Here is a 23,211-nt window from a genome sequence, read left to right as displayed (position 1 = left end):
AATGAAGCAATGGCTTGTTAACATCCATCCATCCATTTTCTAAGCTGCTTATCCTGTTCAGGGTCACGTAGGGCTGGAGCGTATCCCAGCAGACATTGGGCGAGAGGCTGCTCCGAGGTTGCCAGTCCCTCTCAAGACTTACACACATATATAAACAGACAACCAAATTCACACTCACCGAGAAGAATGCTTTTTAAAAAAGAAGAAAGAGGTATATTCAAGTATTTGAACTTTGCAGTACAGTCTCTAGTACATGCTTACATAATTCTCAGAGCCACTTACAATACATTACAGTTTACATTTACCACTGTATTTTTTTTTATCTTATTATCCTTTATCCATTAGGGCTGGAATGATATGCCTTTGTCCCAAATTGATTCTTTCACATGCGGATTCGAATTGTGTTGTGATTTTCATTTGTTGCAATTCTAGAAGTACTGCGATTGCGATTTTCTTTTCCTTCTTTAATAAAAACAGTTGCATAATACACTTCTAGAGACAATACATCACTAGACATTTCTAAAAACTAATTGTTTTCTAAAAGGAATGCACATTACATATTAGTCATTCAGTCTGACATTTATTACATTTGTAAAAAAGTACATAACATGCATGTTCTGTTTTGCTGGAAACGGATATGATGTAGTTGCCGTCGGCGGTAGGCTACCGTATAAACAGAAAATATTTTGGTGAATTATTGGTAGACACATTAATCAAAAAAATATTGCCTCTGGGGAAAAGAATCGATTTAAAAAAATAAGTTAGAGTTAAAGATTATGGTCAGTTCTTTTATTCCCATCTTCCATTTCAGTTATAGGCCTATATCTATAGTAGCCTACCTTTCTCTTTATTGTTGTATGTGATATGACTTTTGTAACACTGCAATTTACCCTTTGAATTAATAAAGTAATCCATTTATCCATGTATCTATATCAAATTCTGTATAATAAGTAGGCCTAATAATAATAATATTACTCCATTTTTTTTGTCTTAACTGTATGCCATCACTTGTTGTGATTGTGTGAATATTTAAGTTGTTACAGGTTTATTATGATGATGATGATAATGATTATTGCTATATCAGTAGTAGGCCTAGTAGTTGTGTGTGGACGTGGCCTAGTCTAGCCCAGTAGTAAGTAGTCTTTTAATATTCTTTGAAAAGCCCCACGGTGCATTGATGAGGTGTTGAGGTGTCGCTGGCCCTTTAAGAGATGTTTTGACTCCACACGTGCTTGCCTTTTATGGGAGCAGCATCAAACGGTGACCGTTAGTTACCTCTGCTGCTGCTGCTGCTGCTCTACTCCGCTCTGCTCTGCTCCGCATCGAGCAGCGCTATAAAACCCTGCCGGAGGAGAAAAGAACAGTTTTGTCAAGACACTGAGACACTGAGCAACGGCAGAGGAGTACGTTACATTTACCATTTGCAAGTTTTTTTTTTCTGGACGAAGGATTTTAATTTATGAAAAGAGAGACAGTGGATATTAACACCGTTCAGGATCAAGGTCGGTGAGTTTGGAGTTTTTTGGGGGGTTTGGAGTTTTGGGGGAGGTTTATGACTTTCTTTGTTGGGTCAACAAAGAGATGTAGGCTTTGCCACCGTGTTACAGTAAAAAACATATTTTCATATCACTTCATATATTGTCATCTCATATGTTCTGTTTTTGGCTTTGAGTAGGCAAATTGAACGTTAAAAACAAAAACCAATTTTGGTATTGAGTGATGATAATGTAGCAGAGTTTTTTTTGTTTTTTCCTTCATTTTAAGGTCGCAAAGTTAAACAAGAACTGCCATGTGCTGAATGGACGTTATATGTTCGAGGCAATGTCGTTGTTTGGGTAAAATGACAAGTATTGTCCTTGCTGGTTTTTGCTCTTTTATCATCCTCTTCGACCGTGTAATGAGTTGGACCAGTGTCAAGTTAGCTACAGTCAAACACAAGGTTTCCGGTTACTATTGCAAAAATAAAAGCCTCCTGTGGCAACGTCCTTTATTTGATTGAAATATAAGCATTCATGAATAAAGTGAGAAGTACAAAGCAAATTTTCACATTCCCTCGTAATGTTATGCAATTCAAAGCCACGTCTAAATTATTTTGAAGGTTACAGGAGGGCATATCCGTACCCAATTGCAAGTATTTTTAAGTCACATTTGTTACGGCCTACATGCTGGAAGCACATTCACCTTACTTGTAGTCTCATTTTGGTTGACTTGACGCTGCTTTGGGTCAGCATCGCGAAACTGAATGACCGACAGTAACCTCATTTAATAGAACAATGAAACACAAGTAACACAAGTAGCATTTATAGGCTATAAGTCAGTCAGTCAGTCAAATGATGAATTTTGACATTGTCATAATTTTGATATTAAGGCGCAGTGAAAAATATGCCCCTTCATGACAATTAACAGTCATTTCCTTCATTTCATGTTAAAATGTATTTTTCCACAATGTGTTCTGGGTCAGCGCAGTAATGTAGCTTATTGATTTTAGTGCTTTTATTCATGTGCATGTCTGCAGTGATGGTGCAACGTCGACGACATACATTCGCTTTCTGTTTACATTCGTGTTTTGAAGAAGCAAAAATGTCTCTTTCATACAATGAATCGACGGTCTTTTATCGTCTTCTTTGTCATCGGAAAAGTGAACTGTCCTTTTTGATTCGTTTTCCATTTTAAATGATCTTTCAATTAGGCCTATGTGTTCTGAAACAACGAAGACAATGGAGTTGAAAACAAAATCCTATTAGTGCGATACAGCACGTGAGTGAGGATTGATGGTAAACAAGTATAAAAAAGAAGAAGATTTTTCTGTGTACCACTAGAGGCGCCCTGGCTCTGCACCATTTGTGCTGTTGAACACTCAGTACAGTCCCTGTTATCTCTGCATACGATGTATTTTCACCTCAGTGTTTACCAAAATCCGACAGAAAACATCAGTTGAATCCAGCTGATGCAAACTCGATGAAAATCAGGTCTTTCAGTGGGTAATGAACATAAGCACGATGCTATGTTATGATATAAATCCTAAGATGACGGTGGACGAGTTTTAGAGACACTATGTATTTCAGTAATCAAAATTGATAGTGAATTTGGGATATAATTAGGAGGGGGCGAAATTCAATCCAAATGTGGAAAATTGTTGTCCGCCTACACATACAGCAACATTGCAGACCACAATATGGCAATGTAGGTGGTGTTTTGTTTCCCCTTATTCATTTCATATGATTTGTTTGGTATTTATTGGCATATTTGCTGAAAAAATCTAACATCTCCTGAAAGAGAAAATGTTAATTTGTGACTAAAGGACAAGGCCTGTGCTGATGATGTTTTTTGTCTTTAAACCAAAAGCAATATAAGCATTAACGTTGTTTCTAGGGTAGTTCAATAGCTTCATATTGTGCCCTTGTTAAATCACATGATCAGCTTTTGCAGTCTTTTATTATCAAATGGCCAGCTGTTTATTTGGTGATTATCAGTTTGTGTTTGTCTTTCAGTAGGTATTTTACATTGTGTGCCTGCTGTGCCGTGACTGCTGCTATTTAATAAAGTGACTCATAGAGAAAACAGATGTACTAGTACAGCAGATATTGGATCACTGTGTTGTTTGTTCATCCCAAAGGTCCTGTTGGTTTTTTATTGTGACATATCATGCATTCCAGGGGATTTACTTAATACAGCCAGTTGCATGTTACTGGGAAATTTGTGCAATGCATTTGAGTTATAAAAACTAAAATGTTTTTGGCAGCTGTATTGTATTTGATTTTCTTTTGATACCTACCGTATTTTTGCCCATCCCAATGGCAATAATTTAATGCTAGAAGGCATACATTCTGGCAGTGGTGTTATGAATGAGTTTCAGCCTGCAAGTAAGTGGAGACTGCTGGGGAAGTGGTTAGATGTGACTATGGTGTCATTATGATTGCGTTAGAAAAAATGGGGTGTAAAGCCATAGAAGTCTGGATTAATGATTTGATTGGGGCAGGGCCTCACCCACAAGCAAATGATCAGTGGAGAGCATACTATTTGAACATCACTGTGTCCTTGACATTGTTGTGCTGTCGTTCCAATCTCTATGACATCCAGTCAGCTTTATTCTGTATTTAAAGGGAATTCAGTATAATAAACTTTGATTCTTTGTCTGAAGATTTCACAAAACAACTCCAAGTTAACCACCGAACTTGAAGTAACAGCCAGAAAAATTAGGCAGCAACATTAATAATAGCAATTCTTGGTGTGTAAGATATTGTATGGACTTACTTTAAACGGTGATGAAATGTCTTGATTAGCTTTTTGTGAATATAAGAATTATAGTGGGAGCTGGGATCAGTTTCATAGCTAGAGTTGTAACGGTGATTACATAAACATTTAAGACCTGAGCTATATTTTCCTCATGTGCTGTAAAGCATGATGACGCTAATAAAGGAGTTACGGTCTCAGTCTTAGGTTGCTGAGCTAATTGTAGCCCCTGATGGCCAGGTGTCTGTCTGACAAAACAGGATTACAAAATTAGCTAGATAACTCCATGTTTCTGATTTGTGTTTTTTTTGGCCTACTTAGCATCCAGATAACAAAGTTATTCTTCTTTGGGAAAAATGACAAACAAAATAACAAAATAAAAATATATATTTAGTGTATTTTAGTTTTCTTTCTGGAGTCAAAAATACAAGGTCTTTCGAATCTGCAAATAGAATTTAAACAAATGGGCATAAAAAAGCAAGTGCCCTAGAAAGTTTGAATCATGTTTGCCTACCAAAAGAATTACGTAAAAGTGTATATCTGCTTATTACATTACTTTGGGTAAACTCACTAATGCTGTTTGATCAGTGGTTGTTTTGTTTAGATTGATCATAGGGGGCAGGGATGTCTTCTTGTCACATTTAGCCTACTTTAAATGTACTTTAGCATGCGATACTGAGGTCAGGGTGAAAATTCTGATGATAAGCAAATTAGGGCTGCTTGATTATAGAAAAAATCACAATAGCGATTTTTTTGATCAATATTGAAATCTTGATTATTTAACACAATTATTTATTGACTTTTGGAAAGATGTTGCATTTATTGAACTTAAAAAAATTCCCCTTGATACTTTTCCAGACAAATTGAGTTTACTTGCAAAACGTAATGTGGAAAATAGTTGTTTTTTCTCTCGATTGCATTGTTTTTGTGATCCTTAAGAGTAGAGCTGCAAAGATGAATCAATAATCGATTAGTTGTCAACTTTTAAATTAATTGCCAACTATTTTGATAATCGATTAGTCGGTTTGAGTAATTTTTTAAGACAAAAGTAAAAATTCTTTGAATCCCGCTTGTTAAATGTGAATATTTTCTAGTTTCTTCTCTCCTCTGTGACAGTAAACTGAATGTCTTTGAGTTGTGGACAAAACAAGACATTTGAGGACGTCATCTTGGGCTTTTGGGAAACACTAATCCACATTATTTACCATTTTCTGACATTTTATAGACCAAACACAACTAATCGATTAATCGAGAAAATAATCAACAGATTAATTGACTATGAAAATAATCGTTAGTTGCAGCCCTACTTAGGAGCCAAAATCATTATTGTGATTCAAATTTGATTGATTGCACAGCCCTAAAAGGGATTACCAAAAACGTTTCACCACTTGGAAACTTCCCACCACCCCCTCATCCTCCCAGTTTAACTGTCACTTGACCTTTGGACAGATGAGTCGACATCAAGCAGACTTGGATCTGCAGTTGTTAGAAGCCTTCTTCAGTCATCAGGCGACATCATTTGCTGAGTGTTGCTCTACTTTTGGCTGGTCGGCGTTTGGTTCAATAGGTGAATCTGTTGTCATGATTATTTGATCTGATGGCAATTTACTGCATTTTAGTTTTGTCAACTTTTTAGAATATAATAATAATAAGCAGCCAGTTAACGTTTGTTGTGTTGCTGTTTGTTTGTTTGTTTTTTCCTTGATGATTTTTTGTAATGCTATTTATTTTATGAAAGTTCTCTTTCTGACTCTGAATTGCTTTTCATGCCTTATTGTGGCACGATCAACTTGACGTTACAGCCATATTTGGTACAGTTGCATGCACTTGGTTATGGTTTGCTGATGAAAAGACTTTCTGTTCTGTTTTCACATCAGTTTTGTGCGTCAGTGTATGTGGGATTTACAATTTCTTTTTTTTTTGTAGACCATGTCTTTTCCAAAGGAACAAAGCTGGACTGTAAAGTGTTAGTCAGCTGACTGTGTTTTATCTGTGGCCCTTTCATAGTGAGGAAAGTGTTATTTGTTGAGTTTTGCCTGTTTTACATGTACAAAATGGCAGTGGTTGACCCTCTCTCTTTGTCTTTTTGGGTTCACAGTGAGGAGCTGGAGCTTGCTCAGTGAGGTAGGGAAGACGTCAACATGGCAGTCTCCACTCAACTGGGTTTACTGCTTTGGAAGAACTTTACCTACCGACGGAGACAGACTGTAAGTAGGAGTGCTTTAAATGACTTACTTACTTAAGAATGGACTGGATGAGAACACAGTCAATTATTTATTTGGTCATTTGTTTTAAATATTTTTTTTTTTTTTATTAATTTCAAAATATAAATATTCCATTCCTTATGATAGTTTCTTAAAACAGAGGTTTTCACTTATCAATGCTGGGTTCTTTTTGTGTATTTGATTTATTTAATGATCCACTCAGAAAAAAAGTATCACATACAGTATTTTAATGCTGCCAGTCAGAATCATTATCTTTCATTGCATTGGCCTCTTGTTTGAAGTTAGCTGTGCTAATAATGCGATGAAGCACATGTTCAGGTCAATCCATAAAATAAGGCTAAAAAGCTAAATGGAGGGGCATCTGTTCTTTTGTATAATTTCCCCTGAATGCTTTGTGTCGGCCACATTTTCAATGGACTGACTTTAAATCAGAGATGATTTTCCAGTATCACGTGACGAGTCATAAGGGAATTAGAAAGACTTTGTACATGTTTATGTCTTTCCTCATAAATAATATGCATATTGCAATACACAACCCACAACAATGGAATTGATGTAATTCTCCTCTGGGCCACTCGGACTGAAAAGCATTACAGTTTACAGATTTCTATGAGTCAGTCGAAGATGTGATGATGACACATAATCCATTGTCCAGTTACCATCTTGTACTGGTTGATGATGCCCACACACTCAAAGTTAAATCAAATTCTGTTCCAATAGCATTGTTGTTTTTTATATGTGAGGAGGCTCATCTGCATACAATTAAGCAGTTTGACCTTCAAGCAGAAACTCCTCCTCAAAGTGATGGCTGTGGTTGCTTGACATTAAATCAAATTATTTCCAACAAAGGGATACAGCGCGTTTTCTAAAACAGGCTTTATTCTTTTCCCCCGCGCTGCATGTCTGCCATGCTGGTTAAAGCTGAAACACAGGCAGCTGAAGCAGAAGGGCCATATGGAACAGATGGACAAAGTCCTCTAAACCCTGCAGACCTCTCACTCTGTCTCACTCTGTCTCCCCTTAACCCACATGCTTTACCCAGACTCATGGTGGGGATTACTGTTTACAAAGGACAACAGTTGACAGTTCCCTTCATACACACACACACACACACACACACACACACACACACACACACACACACACACACACACTCATGATTTTTCTTCTTCTTCTAAAGCAGCAGAAATGACCTTAGTTGAACTGAAATTACACAAAACCTGCAAAGCGCAAAGGAAACCCTTTTTTGGGACGATTAACTCATTTGTTTCCCAAAAGTGTGAAGCACTTTTATTTACTTGATTAACTTCTTTAATCATTCTTTTTGTCTTCCTTTCTTAGATCCAGCTGCTGATTGAGATCATCTGGCCCCTGTTTATCTTCTTCATCCTAATCTCAGTCCGAATACATTATCCACCCTACGAGCAACATGAATGTAAGCAGACAACTTTTTTTTTTTAACCATCTGATATTTAATACATAAAATAAATAAAAAGTAAATAAAAGTACAGATATAGTATTACAAGTTGAGAGTTAAATTCTTCAAAATAATAAAATGATACACAGTATTAACCGGTAGCCTGTTATTCAACTGTTCTAAGACATTGTCTGTCTTTAGCCATTATTTTTTGCCTCTTGGTTCTTGGTAAGATCAATAATGTTAGTCATCCAAGGTTTCCATGTTATTGTCACAGTAATATCGCTCAGATTTGTCAACCTTTGTTTGCACTGTGTGAATGTGTGATAGGAACTTTAGCTCCTGGAAGAGGTGGTTTCACAACTTTGACCATGTTTCAACTCACTGATAAAAAGAACCCCAAAAAAATCCAATCAGCAAGGAAAACAATTCCCCTATTTGTAACAAGTGTATCACAAGTCAGTCCGAACCCAGTTAACCCAGTGAACTCCAACTTTCCCTTTGTGCCCTCTACACTTATCTTTTCAGTATAATAGCTAGTTAACCTCAGTAAATTGCAGCAGTAGCAGTTAAGATTGCTGACAAGAATACAAACAATTGTAAAGATAATGTCAATGCTAAAGATAGCTTTACGTTGCCTATTTATGTCTATTTTTCACCGTTGTTCAGCATCGACAGGGGTTGACATTGTTGTTTATGTGTGTGTGACATCAAAACTGTAACTGGGAGTACAACAATCTGGTACGAGTTCACGGGTAGTAAGTTACTGGTTTGACTGCCGTTCCAGGGCACTTTCACGGGTAGAAGGTTGTGAAAACACAAGTTACAGGTTGCCTGGAACGCAGCGTTAATACGGAAGAATTCACCTGATTTGCAAGAATGACAATATTGGTTAACAATGTTCTTGTGTGAGGCTGAATGATGTCTGTAAATTGAGACGATATTCCAAATTTAAAACTAATTATAAAAAATGTATGCTGTCCCTTTCCTTTTCAGGCCATTTCCCAAACAAGGCCATGCCCTCAGCGGGGTCCCTGCCCTGGGTGCAAGGCATCATCTGTAACGCCAACAACCCGTGCTTTCGTAATCCTACCCCTGGCGAGAGTCCCGGGGTGGTCGGAAACTTCAATGATTCTATGTGAGTAACACGGCCCTCTTGCTGATTCATAGCTAAATCAATGCATTAGTTGGGTTGATTCGAGGTATTCACTTAGTGCAAAGAAACATGAGTTTTGTGTCATTTTGTTTTATAATTTTCAATCTTTTTATCAATATAATAATTCGGATTAAGTCACAAAGTGTATTCTTTTAGAAAATTAAGAAAAGATCCTCTCAGGCTTTGAATTCTTAAGAGATGTCAAACAGTGTGTCTGATTTTGTCTCTTTCTGCCAACCTCACTAGAATCTCCCGATTGTTCATTGATGCCAAGAAGATCCTGCTCTACTCACAGAATGATAAAAGCTACGAGGGCTACAAGGGACTGCTGAGGGCCCTCAAGAAGCTGCAGAAGAACAGTGCTCGTAAGGACATCCCTTTGATGTTGTGCTAATTTTCTGTTTTTTTGTATACTGATTGATCCCTTTAGTCACCCACCCATACACATTGATCACCCATTCATCCATTTTTCTTGCCTGTATGCTCATTTAAACAGAGAGGAAAACTCTGATATGATCGAACTGTGTCGGTAACTCACACCTTCAGTTTATTCACACATTGCTGGTGATGGTATTGAGCTTCAGCTCGGGGGGAAACGTATTGTTTTCCAAAGAAGCAAGAAGTAGTTTTTGTCAAGATATTTCATCTTGATGATTATCTTTTCCTTTATTGAAAACAACGTAGATTGTAGTTTGGTCAGTCTACTAACCATTCAACTACCTGAAATGGTTGACTGAGCTGATGTTAGCTCCAAGTCTTCAGAGCGGTTATCAGAGTGCAGCGTGTCCCTTCCTTATCACTGCCTGCCAGCCGTGGTGGGCCCCTCTCCCAGAAGCCACTGGGTTTCTCTGTTATTACTGTACGTGCCAGTGGTGGTACAAGACAGGAAAAACGTGTACACCACCCTGAAAATCATTATACAATCCCTGCACAGATCTGGTAGTAAATGTCGAGTTGTTCTGACTGGAATGTTGCTGCTTCCTGTCTACGAGGAGCGGTCACAGACGTGATTCTGCTATCTCTGCTGTCAGTTCTACCGACATCCTAATCTGAAATGTTAGTGCTCAAGTTTGCAGAATAACATTTTAAAATGCGTTCTTTTTGAAGAAGAAAGAGGGAGATATTTGTTATCATTACCTCTTGAAGCAGAGAAAGGTAATTTTTCTAAAATAACATCTTGTTGTTGACTTCACTGTGCTTACTCCGTCAAAGCAACCTGCAAATAGGAAAGCTGGCTGTGTTGAATCTGCACTTACTTTACTTGACTTGCATATAAGTCATACAAAGACATTAACTTGAGTGAAAAAGATCTTTTCATTTCAATTCAGTATCCATTCTGACATGGGAGGCATGCTGGGAGCAATGTCTGTTTTCCAGCCGACCATGTGTACAAAGACAACCAGGACAAAAAGAAAATGGAAAACAATGTAATGGCGGAAAAAAAAAACATAAACACTGTATAAAATGGAGGATAATAACACAACAAAGGGCATTACAGGACAGAGTGCAAGAACAGTAAACAGCAATGACGTAAGTACTGACCTCAGTTAATTGCTAACATGAAATGAGGGAGTCTAATTGGAGTCCTTTCGTTTGTTTCATTTGTGTTGCTTTACCAGATATTTCTCTGATACTCAGTTTCTATAAATAAAGACGTATTAGCTTGGTTTCTCATCAGACACTAATGTAAGGGTAAATTGAGCAGAGTGTACCATCAGAAATTATGCAACAAAGCAGAACAATCAAGGTTCTTGTTGTTTTGGCTACAGTCTGCTTTACTAGCCCAAAGGTACACTTCGTTATGCAACGGCCCTACAAAGCATAGCATGGCCTGAAAAAATGGAGAGTAAACATGTAATGAGTAAATGAAAAGAAAATCATTTTTATTCATTAACAAATTCCTAAATTTGCTAATTTCTCATTTGGGATGTCCTCATCTCTTTTTGTGTCTTTTACTTTCCATCTTGTGAGCAGTATACATTGGAGCCCAGTCATAAATCTTCATCTTATCTGTGGGTCACTACATATTAATTAGATTTTTGTTTTAATTCAAGCTTTTTATCATTTTAACAGCGCATCTGCGCACTTTATCACAACTGATTTCTAAATGCACAGCATTGTGCTTAATCCCATATTCCGCTCGGTATTTGTCTTTAATCCATGTGAGGGAATGCACCGACGTAACGCAGGGACATTCATGTATGATGCAGGAAAAAGTAAACAGAGCACTGCACCTGCAGAGTGACTCTATAGGAATAACAGCATGATTAAAGAGCAGGGAGTGGAGACCCTGACATGTCGGTTAATAATTCAGCAACCGACGGGTGTCAGCGAATGAGATTTACACTGACAGGGAAGGAGCCCTGTAAAGGGTCAGGAAGAGGCATATGCTTTCCCCCCCATAGGATAACTAGATAAATCACACAGCACATACTTTTCTTGATGAGGTTTAATGCATTCCTGCTTTATGAGATAGTACAGAATGACATGGCAGATAGATGGAATGGAGAAAATCAACAGACATTTGAGCATTTAAAGAACAGAGACGTGCAACATTTTTTAAGATGTTCTAAATACCAAATAGATAAATGATTGAGAGATAAGTATGGTCTGATGGTCAGTGTTGAGCTTTTCAAAGGCCACAGCATTTTTTCCTGTCTTCCCTATCTGTCTTCACAAAAGTGAAGCTGAAACATTTTACGTTAACATTTACTTACTTACTTTAATTTACTTTATCTGCCATTTTTAGACTTTCATCAACTTCATATTTTATCTGGCTGCCTCCATTTTGATTCAAAGGCTCGATGTGTCTGAGCCTGATCTTTTAAAATGGGGACTGTGCTGCCTTTTTTATTGAATGTATGTATGACTCGAGTTTGCATAGACCCAAAAACATCCAGTACATTATTTCCTTATCACCTTAACCATAAACATCAGTCCAACATGTCTATAGGTCAACCCTCACTTTAACCGTTAACCTAATTGATCTACCTGAGGCCCTAGCTCCTTGAAAGTGAGAAATAAGATCACCTCACAAAAACTCTAATATGCTCTCACACAGAGCTTATATACAATCCAACAAGTTATTGCTTCTCCAACTGTCTACATCAAAGCACTACTTAAATGTACAGTCCACCCGTTACACAACCATTTTGTGTGTTGATTCTCTGACTCTGCGGTCAGAATTTGATCCATCCATCTGTTCTTGATCAGACTTCAAAGCCACTTCAGGATTGCTACTTCATGCTTGTTAGCCAAGCTGTGGTAGATATGGGGAATACTTTGTTCCGCAGAGATCCCAGTAACTTTATGGACCGGTTTGACCACTGAAGTCACTGGTTTCTAAGTGTGTCACAGTATTTTCAAATATGAGTAGGCACCGCCAGGAGCAAGCACAGACTTGAATGTTAATGTAGGGCTTGCCCTACATTAACTGGCTCCACCATAGGAAAAACAAACACAAATAAGGTTTGTTACTTCTTACTTATCTTCTTCTTACTTATATTTTCTTACTTTAGAAAGCCTCTCTGCTCCTGCTATCTCAGGGGGTTTAAACCACTTAGGCAGCCCACACTAAGACAAACACACACAGATAAGATAAAACCAGGAAATTGAATACAGACACGTAAGCACCTTTTCTGACTGCACAAAGTACAGCCCGACTTTGCATCCAGTCTGGTCTGTCCTCAAGGGCCTTTGGATGCAATGCACCATGGGAGCTGTGACTTCCTACTGGGACACTGATTAGACCTTATTAGCACTCCCTGGTTGTTCACCCCTGACAGTTGAGGTTACACACTGCAGGCACAGGTGCACAATTGCACACACACACTCACGCACACACATACACACATGCACAGAGGCCCATGGAGAGCAGAGTCAGGGTAAGGATGTATGTGTAATACACACTCACACCTCAAACTCAAATAGCACACATCCTGGTGCACAGCCATGGATGCAGTATGGGAGAGCGACGCCACATATGTGCCTTCTGAACACACAGAAACAAACTGTTCTCTTTCACTTCCTCCCAGGGGATGTTCAGTTCAGTAGAAGCGAAGTGTTTCCTCTTTGTGTGTGTGTGTGTGTGTGTGTGTGTGTGTGTGTGTGTGTGTGTGTGTGTGTGTGTGTCATCGGATTAAAAAGCTGAAAAAGATTTACTGGAGATAAAAGCAACAGAAGACGAAGGGGGGTGGAAGACATTTTAAAATAAGCAATCTAATTGAACAGACTAGACGAGAGCAGAGCAGTAAGCATTCATTCTTTGTTAAATGTATTCATATTGATAATCCAAGGCAGTAAAAGAATGTGTAAACCTCTTGAGGGTGAAAAACAATCAGTTAAGTTTAAAGTATTAAGCCATGCTAACATAAAAGTTACACAACAGATCGAGACAGCACAGTTAGTAACCAAAATAACAGCCTGCAGGCTGCAGGAGCTATTCCTGTTCTCTCTTCATGATTCCTCTTAAAGCGTCACCCAAAGTCTAGGACAAGTTCTGGTAGAACTAGTAGGTGGATGGAGAGAAAATGGTTAAGATGTGGCTCAGGGCACAGAAAAGTAGGTGAAAGGTAGAGACAAAGACATTTAGGAAGGAAGTGTAAGAGAGAGGGAGAGACAGGAAGACTGGTAGGCAGTGTCTGGACCAAAGTGGAACACCCTGTAGTAACCCCGGTGTACGAAAACTGAGAAGAGCACGTGCAACCACACAGCTGACTCAGGCCAGTTTCAGAAATGGTTTGACTTCTTTGGAATGCAGCAAAAGTACAATAAGCTCTCAGAGTTCAGAGAGGACAGTGTGGCTCTGTGTTTGTGAAGTTATGAGTATTCAAATATGCCATTTGATTTGGAGTCATTTGGAGTTGAATTCAGTGATGTTTTTTTATGTTTTCAGTTTGAGTCTACTAATTATTGATGTATTACATATTGTGGTTCTCATTGAGCATTATATCATGGAGTTTTTGCATTAGGGTTTTCACTGGTCATATATTTCTGGAATATTAGGGAATGTAAGAGTTATATTTGGGACAAGGAAATAGTGAGGGTTAGGGTTAGTATTGATAGTCATTGAATGAGAAAGTGGTTTGCAGCTTTAGTGGAAAATAAATGGATGGATAAATGGATGGGTTTTATTGTATATCATGCTGGGAACACTGCTGTGAGTCCTGGCACTATCAAACACCAAAATGTTTTTTGTTTTTTTGTGTGTCTAATAGTTAGTTGACTCACTGCTTCAATGTTTTTTTCCCCTAGGTTTCAAGCTGAAGGACTTTTTGCAAGACGATGAGACCCTTTCCCACTTCCTGCACCACAACGCCTCACTTCCTCATCACGCGCTGAAGCAAATAGTGGAAGCTGACGTCAATCTGGAGAAGGTAGAAACAATTCTAAGATTATTATTTCTTTGCTATCTTTTTATTAAGGTTGAAATTAAAGTACTGCGATACCCTTCTTAAACCCACATATTCCAACGTTTAATAATAAACCCTCCTCTCCCATCCTCCCTCTTCAGTGAATGCTAATAGTTTACTTATTGGTTTGATATTTTCTAACACAAAAATAGTGGATTGTCGTAGATGAAATGATTAAACCACATTGAAGAATGTTAAATAATAAAGGTCTCGCCACAAGTATTAGCGGCCCATATTACCTATAGCAGACAACAAATCTATTATTTTGTGTGCAGCCTTTTTGTTTAGTCCTTTTCACATGAGTTAATCATACCCCCCCACCCCCATCCCCCTGGTCACAGTGCACGTGCATGAATCCAATGACCTTGCCTTGACAGCATTTGTTGGTCCACAACTAAGCCCTAAATACCCAGCAGAAAAATCACTGATGGTGAGGGGTGGTTGGGTGAAGAGGCTGCCGGGCACCAAAAGTCTCCCTCAATTCTGTCTCTTCCTTGTGTATTTTCCCACAAAAAGAAAATCCAACTCCCTTTTTATTTTTTTAAGCTGACATGATGACACCCCCACACCCCCTCCACACACACACACACACACACACACACACACACACACACACACACACACACACACACACACACACACAGACACACACATACACACACATACACATTCACACCTCCCATTCAAATCAAGATTATTTGTATAACACAGTATCACGCACATACATGGACAGATTCCACTACATAGATCCTCCACCCATAGACTGTAAGGGTCCACCTCAACAACAGCCCCACACCCGGCCTACCACATCGTCCCCGCTTTGCAATTGGATGGCTGATGTCACATGACACCCCCCCAGTTCTCTTCGCGTGCACAGACAGAGGCTCAAAGACAAACTCACGTTACACAATCTGACTGTCTTCTACCATCCCTTTTTTTCCACATCTATTGATTGGATGCAGTAGTCTATGAAAGTCATTAGGAACATTATTTAAGGAGGGGAGTGAAAATGAAGGAAAAGCTTATTATATATTTATTTATTTCTATTGAATGACTTGTTAGAACAGCAATAAGATGCACAAGAGCAAAGACATATATAGATGATCATAAAAATTTCTTGAGGAAAAATATATGTTTTGAATTCTCTATCAGACAATAAGTATTACATTCCCACTCCTCCAAACTGCTGTAAGCCCTGATGTTTTTCCAATGAAAAGATTACCAGCTGTGATTGTGTGTGCAACCAGTTTATAGTCTGATAGACACCATGGCATAACACAGACTGGGCAAGGACATCTAGATGATAAGTCAGTGTGCTCTCCCCTTGCTCTCTCGCTGTCTCTCTCAATCACTCACATACAAAGACACACACTCCAAACATCTTGACTCTGTCAGAGAAAACAGCCTCTGTCCAGTACTCGGATGCTTTGATGTCCCAGAAAAGGATGTTCTTTCAACTGCACAGGCTCAGCTTTGCTAAGGGAAGAGAAGCATTGTTTAAATGACAAAGATGGTTTATGTAGAGAAAATGAAAAAGAATATGGCATTTTTTTGATCACAAGATGAGTCTCTCTGAGTTTTTTTTATTTATTTGGATGACGTTTCTTGTATAAAAAGTCCTTGGCAAGATCCAGCATTGACATTCATAAGATGTTTTTCCCTCATGGTTGCTCGCCAATATCTTTCTATGAGCATCATAGTTTTGTTCTCATGGTCAGGTTTTAAGGATGTAATGTTTTTAGACTGCTACATAACAGGACAAACCACCAAGGGTACTCTGTGTTGAAACACAGTGTTACTCACCACATATTAATTCAATATTACTTGTGATGGCAAAGAGACCCAAACATTATGTGCAAATACTCCTCTATATCTTTGCATTTGCTTTGTTTAAGATTTTTTTATGCTCCTGTAAGGGACCTAGAAATTGACTGGATCATCTCTAAATATTTATTGGCAGGACACTCGACTCCTTTTCTCTTTTATGTTTCAAAGTAAAACAGTTATTTATTTTAACTGAAGAGTGGACTTATAATAATTTCAACTTGAAGGAGATCAGTCTGGTATGCCACCATGTTGTCACATTAACATTTGACACATTTTTATGGATATTTATTTGTTGGATATATTTCTCTATATGTCCTCTCATAGTATCTAGAACACATGTGATATCGCAATTCTCTACTCTTTCTGAACCAATGTGCTATTTTTTTCTCTGTCCAGGTGCTGACTAAAGGTTTCGGCTTTCATCTCAGAGACCTCTGTAACACCACGCCCCTGGAGGAGTTTGTCCACATTGCCGATCGCAACGTTTCCCGTCTGACGCAAGAAATTATCTGCAATTCCTCCAGTGATTGGCTTAACAAGGCCCAGAGCCACTTTCTGTCCAACTTGGACTTCCTCAAACCTATTCGGGTGAGTTTAACCGTTGAGTCAAACACATCAACCAGTTGTAGTTTTACAGTGAATTCGAATTTTAACATCACAATAAAAACCTACCTACTAAATTAAAAGATGATAAAAATGTTCTCAACAACATGGATCCTTCTGTCACAGTTAGGGCCACGCATCTTTACTCTGACTGCTAAATGGGAGCTGTTGAATGTGACACTATGTGACAAGGGGAATCACTGTTTGTATAGGTCTGGCATGAAATCACCAGACCCCCGCATTCAGCCATGACATGTAAATCCCTTATCCCTCGTCTTTTCTGCTTACTATGAAACTTTGGGCTTTCTGTAGTCCCTTGTTTTCTTAACTTGTTTTCCCTCCGCCTCTCATCCTCCCTCCGCTCTTCCCTGTCCAGCGTCACCTCTCCTCTGCCTGTTTCTTCCTGAACAGCCTGCCCCTTTCCCATTAAACCCGTGACCCAAATGTGAGTCACAATGGTGTAGTGTGGCAAGAGGTGAAAAAAAACATTGTGTTCTGTACTGATCTTCAGAGAGAGAAACAGACAAAGGAAGAGAGACAGAGTATTATCCCGGTTTCAGAAATAAATCATGTCAGCAATTCTGCTGTTTGCTGTGCTGTTGAAAAGATAAGAAATGCTGCTTTCTTGTCTCTCGATATGAGAATGAAATCATTACCTGGCTCAGTGTGGACCTGATTTACCCAAAAACAGACTGTTCTCTTCATCTTTTTTATACGAACTCAGTGTCCACATGTTGATGCAATAATGGAAATTCCTTTCCAAAAGTAACAAAATTGTGTAAAAGTGAAGGCAAGAACTTTACGATATCCCACAAGTTGCTCTCTGTGTGTGTGGGTGTGTATATGTGTGTAAGTGAGATGAATAGAAATTCGAGAAAAAAAATCCAGAAAAATGGGACAAAAGGGTGAGCAAATGAGAGAGAGAGAGAGAGAGAGAGAGAGAGAGAGAGAGAGAGAGAGAGACAGACAGGAGAAAGCTACAGTATCTTTCTGTCTTCCTAGATGGTTGTTCTGTCTTCAGCTACATCTGAGCTTTATCGAGTGTCAGGCATTTCAGCAGCTGACAGCTTAGTCTGATAGATGAGAAAACACACACACACACAGTTTGACAGACGGGAACAGGTCAAAGCTATGCTGACATGTTTTTCTTTCTCGGCTCCCCTCTTCCATCACCTTTGAACCCAATGTTGTCCCTCTTCTTTCTCCTTTACCACAGCTGTTTTTCCCTCCTTATCTCATATTTAATACTAAAGTCAATAAACAGATAAAAAAAATTAAAGCTAGTATAGATGTTAATACAATAATACATGATAAATAACAAATAACTACATAATAAAGATCCTTTGAAATTAACTAATTTATGAATAATACATCTGGACATCAATTTAGTTTCTTTTTATGTTTCAATGAATGCCTTTTTTCAGGATGTATTTATTGTGCCCAGAAACCAAAAATACAGTGTAAAATATCTGCAACATAGTGAAGATGCCCTTTCTCTCTAACAGAAGGATGTGAAGTCGGACCCCAAAGTCGTTCAGGATGTCTCAGCTGCAACCGACAATCTTCTGGAGAGCCTGGGAGCACTGGCCGTGGAGGTAGATACACCACACACGAACACACACACAGAAAACAACCCACACATGTTCTAACATTTACAAACAGGACCACTGAAATATTTACTTCCAAAGTTCAGTCTTGAGTAGTACTGTTTAAAATCAATTCTTCCCAAGAATCAGCTCTCAGTAGTAATACTAATTTAATTACTCACTCACTAAACAAATTACTCACAGCTTCCATGTAGTAGTACAAGTTGGGCCAGAGCACACTGCTTCATTGTAATATATATATTTTTTTTTGGAAAAGCTGCTAACATGATTGCATGATTATAAACCACACCGAAGCATATTAACTGCACACGCGACCATTATGTGTCGATATGGGTCTAGCACCTCAACATTTAGCCATATTAATCATGGTTTTGTTCTACCACAGTGGGCTTTGATTTTCTAAAGCTAGATTTCACCTAAGATTACTTTTCTGCCTAAAGATTACACATCTAAATCATCTCTGACTCATAAAAGGTCTACAAAATTATCTTTCTCAAGTTTAAACAAGAACAAGCTGTGCGAAATGTTTTTGAAAGGCGGTGGCACGAGAGCCTTGCTTAGCCAGCAACCAGGTGCACTGTCTTCGCTGTCTTGCATACGCACACAGTATGGCATCACATGCAGTGCGCTCACATGCCAGACCTAAGCTCATGTAACCCAGTCGGAGCTGCTGGAATGTAGTAACCCCCTTTCTCTCAGGCTCCTGCTTTGCTGAGTTGGCAAAACATAAAGACCCAACTGGGTGTGCACCATTGTGTGTGTGTGTGTGTGTGTGTGTGTGTGTGTGTGTGTGTGTGTGTGTGTGTGTGTGTGTGTGTGTGTGTGTGTGTGTGTGTGTGTGTGTGTGTACATTTGTGTGTGTGATGGCGCTTGCCATTGTGTGTGATGACCTTTCTTCAGTCCTAAAGTAATAATGTTGCAACCTTCACCAATCCTTTTCTATCACCTTTCCACCACATCAAGTCTTCTTTTTTACTTGTCACTGCATGAGGGCAATGCTTAGCATGCATTAACTCATGAAGAATGTAAAAGACAAAAGTGGACTGTTAACCAAAATCTTTCTTGCACAACTTCCTCCCGTGTTTCACCATGTTTTTATTTGTCTAAACCAGCTCTTGTTGGTCTTTTATACTCCTGTGGAGACATTGTGATTATTTTAGGCTGCTGGTAATTTCACAGTGGCATATTTACTGAAAGAGCATCTATTTAATCACTGATTATTTTGTTACTCACAGAAATAATTCCTCTTCAGTGTGTATTATTTAGTTTAAAGAAGATTATATGGGTTTGCTTAGCTGGTTGGTAGATGAGGTAAGTGGCCGAATAGAGATATGCACTCAAGTAACCTCTACTTCCTAACCAGTAATCATCTGTAGCCTGTGTTTAAATCCAGGGCGTATCACTGTTGGAAGGCAAAAACAACTATATAATGTATTTTCAAAATGTCTTTTCAGTAGTCAAGAAAAATTTACATTGTCAGCCATGTGACAAGCCACATTAATATCCTGCCACTGGAGTGATTTTATTTTAAATTACAACTTTGTATGCACATAAACAGAGCTGTTTTTAGAATTTTCCTAAATAAACCAGCATTTATCTACAATACTAGCATCAAGGAAATGTTACTCCAAGAAATTCTGAAACAAGTGTAGTTACACTTGAAAAAGTGGCAGATTTTAGTCCTTTTCCTCATCAATAGTGCTCAACAGCCATCCATGCTCTGGATTTTGTGCCGTTAAATGCTAATTAGTTAAATTTTTCTCCTTAAGCCTTTTCTCTGTTTGTAAGTAGATTATTTTGTTTAGCTCACAAGGCTGGCAGTGTGGAGATTTATACTCCTAATAATGATCTACAACAAGTTTGACTAAACCTTTCATCATGAGTGATTGGTAATTAAGGAAACAATGTAATTCATTTCCTCCCCTTACAAGCCTAACAAATGCAAACTCATTAGAAAAATGTATTCAAAATGCTTCTCACATTCGTGCCTTTGTATTGTTTGCCCTAAGTAGCTTAAGAAGCTGCTTAGCTAAGTGGTAGAGTGTGTGAATAAACTAAACTCTAGTAACCTCTCTGTTCCAAAACCTGATCACTACCTTAGAGATTTAAAGTTGATATGGTCAGAACACAAAGATGTGTCATATTAAGTAAGGCTTTACACAAATGCTAATTATACAATTTTTTGGTCTTTTTTACTGCTTCACAGTAAGCTGTATTATTCTTTTTTGTTTTACTATGTTTACATTGTTAGATAGAGCAGTAGTGGACCCTAGTTACCTTAAGACAACCTAATCCTACTCTAAAGTCTTGTAATATTCAGGTCACAACTGGTTTAGAGAGTTATAATGTATCATTTCATGTCAACAATTCATTTATGATTGGCCCCTGAGCTGCTCTGGTCTAAATAGCTGTGTGCTGGAGTGGAAATTTGAACTTAAGTAACCTTACAGGCTTCACTACGAGGTAACTCTGGGACAATCCTCTTCTGCTGCCTGTCTGTGTGCGTTTCTCACTTAAGTTGCTGTAACATGGCCGTCATCCCTCGAGGGGAAATGACACATATGTCACTCACACAAAAGCGTTTTCAGCAAAGGCAAATTAATACTCACTCGCACAGATCAACACAAATTTTTGGTAGACACAGTTGGTTACACACATTACTTTAGAAGTGTGTGTGTGTGTGTGTGTGTGTGTGTGTGTGTGTGTGTGTGTGTGTGTGTGTGTGTGTGTGTGTGTGTGTGTGTGTGTGTGTGTGTGTGTGTGTGTGTGTGAACAGGAGGAACAAAATATGGCTGAGGTTTCTGTAAGTCATCTCTCTCTCTCTCTCTCTCTCTCTCTCTCTCTCTCTCTCTCTCTCTCTCTTGCTCGCTCGCTCTCTTGTCACAGCTACTGTAGGATCTGGCAGTGAAGATACGAAGACACATATTGACATGTACATATGTAATTCGTGCAGTATGCACAACGCAAGGCATTTATAATGCATACATACACACAGACAGCCACACAAGAAAACCACCTACAGAAAGACCCAGATATGCCAACACAACACATGTACACACACGTTATTACACCCAGTTCTTTGCGTGTGAAAGAGCCGGAAGGAAGGAGAAGGTTTGATGTGGCTGCATGTTTAGCTGCAAAGCAACCGCATACACAATGAGCTCAGGGAGTGCATGTGTGTGTGTGTGTGTGTGTGTGTGTGTGTGTGTGTGTGTGTGTGTGTGTGTGTGTGTGTGTGTGTGTGTGTGTGTGTGTGTGTGTGTGTGTGTGTGTGTGTGTGAGAGTGTGTGTGTGTGTGTGTGTGTGTGTGTGTTTGCATGTGTGTCTCAGTCTCACTATCGCTTTGTTGGAAGGCAGTGTTAAATATCTTTTTGACGGGCAGAATAAGAATTGCATGCTGTAGACTGGACAGTTTATTAGAATTACACAGTTGAGAAAACAGTGTTATTTGTCATGAAACAGCCATGCATGGTGTGTCCGCCCTTTAACGTGTTGCGCATGTGTGTGTTTTTATGTTAATGAGTCTGTACTTGGTAACAATTGTCAGTATAATAGCGCTCTACTTGTGGAGCTTGAGGAAGTTTGCCTATTAAGAGAATGACCGATAGTAACCTCTCTTTGTTCACGCTTCTTCTGCTCTCGTTTCCACCTCCTGCTCTGCTGCGAACTCCTATGATCTTTCTTTCATTCTTTCTTTCTTTCTTTCTTTCTTTCTCAGTATCACTTCTGTCACCTATCTCTGACCTCCTCCCATATCAACCTCAGGAAAGGTGTGATTTTTTTCATTATTATTATTTCCTCCACTTCTCACACAGAGAGCCCAAGCCTATCGTAGGCCCAAGTAATCTCCTGCGGTTCACTCTCAGGAAACAATGAATGGAAATGAACTCCCTGCTCCCTTCAGCCAGACGTCACACTGATTTGATAGACGATGTTGCTAGACGATCAAGGACAGTTTCTCTGGGAACTAGAGGAATATGTTTTGTAGTTATGATTAGCATGGCCACATCATTTCATTTTTTGTATATATTATCATTTTGTGCCAATGTCTGGCAATTATCACAAGAAAATGATTTCCCTAAATCAAGCATACTTTTTGCTTTGATGAGGAAGAATAACACTGAAACCTGTGGAGATTAGCTCATCTTACTTCATCAAAAATATTCAGTGGAGACTTAATAGCTTAGGTTTAATTCATTAAAAACTAAATGATCAGGCATTGCCCTGTTTCTGAAATTACCAACAATACTGAACTATAATTATAATAATATAAAAGTATGTTGCACTGTGATAACAAGTGAACAGTACTGCACTGACCCCAAGCCTTCAGCATTGAGAATGTATTTGAGAAAGAAGCAGCTGCACACTGGAGATGTAAACCTATTAACACCAGTGAATACAGGACAATACATACATACTTAAATAAGAAACAATGTGAAAACATGTATGTAACACTGCGTTATATGCTATCTGCCCTCTCTCCTGGAGTGAAATGCAAATACACACGCACACACACACAGAGGGAGAAAGATAGGACCGGGAACAGCAGTTATTTTTATCTTAGCCAGGCAGACGGCTAAGTGCTAAGTGTCTCCACCCCGCAGTGCAGCACTTGACTTCCCTGTCTGGACTACCACCCATAGTGCAGATGATAACCTTTTAATAACTTCAAACCTACAGCGTCACACACACAGGGTTCATATAAGCTGCTTCTGCTGTGACAGATGATAGC

General features: G+C 38.8%; 1 protein-coding gene across 4 annotated transcripts in view; it reads left to right on the top strand.

The window, feature by feature from the left end:
• The first annotated feature begins 1,326 nt into the window (after nt 1–1,326).
• Nucleotides 1,327–23,211, top strand: part of LOC120565191 (phospholipid-transporting ATPase ABCA1-like) — a 43,675-nt gene continuing 21,790 nt past the window's right edge. For 2 of the 4 annotated variants that reach the window (XM_039810721.1, XM_039810692.1), the window contains exons 1-8: nt 5,665–5,800; nt 6,332–6,440; nt 7,800–7,893; nt 8,872–9,013; nt 9,278–9,396; nt 14,285–14,406; nt 16,666–16,857; nt 18,378–18,467. In XM_039810721.1, coding sequence (XP_039666655.1) covers nt 6,375–6,440; nt 7,800–7,893; nt 8,872–9,013; nt 9,278–9,396; nt 14,285–14,406; nt 16,666–16,857; nt 18,378–18,467 — 825 coding nt within the window. In that variant the 5' untranslated portion in view covers nt 5,665–5,800; nt 6,332–6,374. Of the gene's footprint in view, nt 1,507–5,664; nt 5,801–6,331; nt 6,441–7,799; nt 7,894–8,871; nt 9,014–9,277; nt 9,397–14,284; nt 14,407–16,665; nt 16,858–18,377; nt 18,468–23,211 lie in introns of those variants that run through there. The other 2 variants (XM_039810701.1, XM_039810710.1) reach the window with 2 other exon arrangements.

Source organism: Perca fluviatilis, chromosome 1, assembly GCF_010015445.1.
Source record: "Perca fluviatilis chromosome 1, GENO_Pfluv_1.0, whole genome shotgun sequence".
Lineage (NCBI taxonomy): Eukaryota > Metazoa > Chordata > Actinopteri > Perciformes > Percidae > Perca > Perca fluviatilis.
The sequence above is the reverse complement of the archived record's forward strand: the minus strand, read 5'-3'. Positions and strand labels throughout refer to the sequence as shown.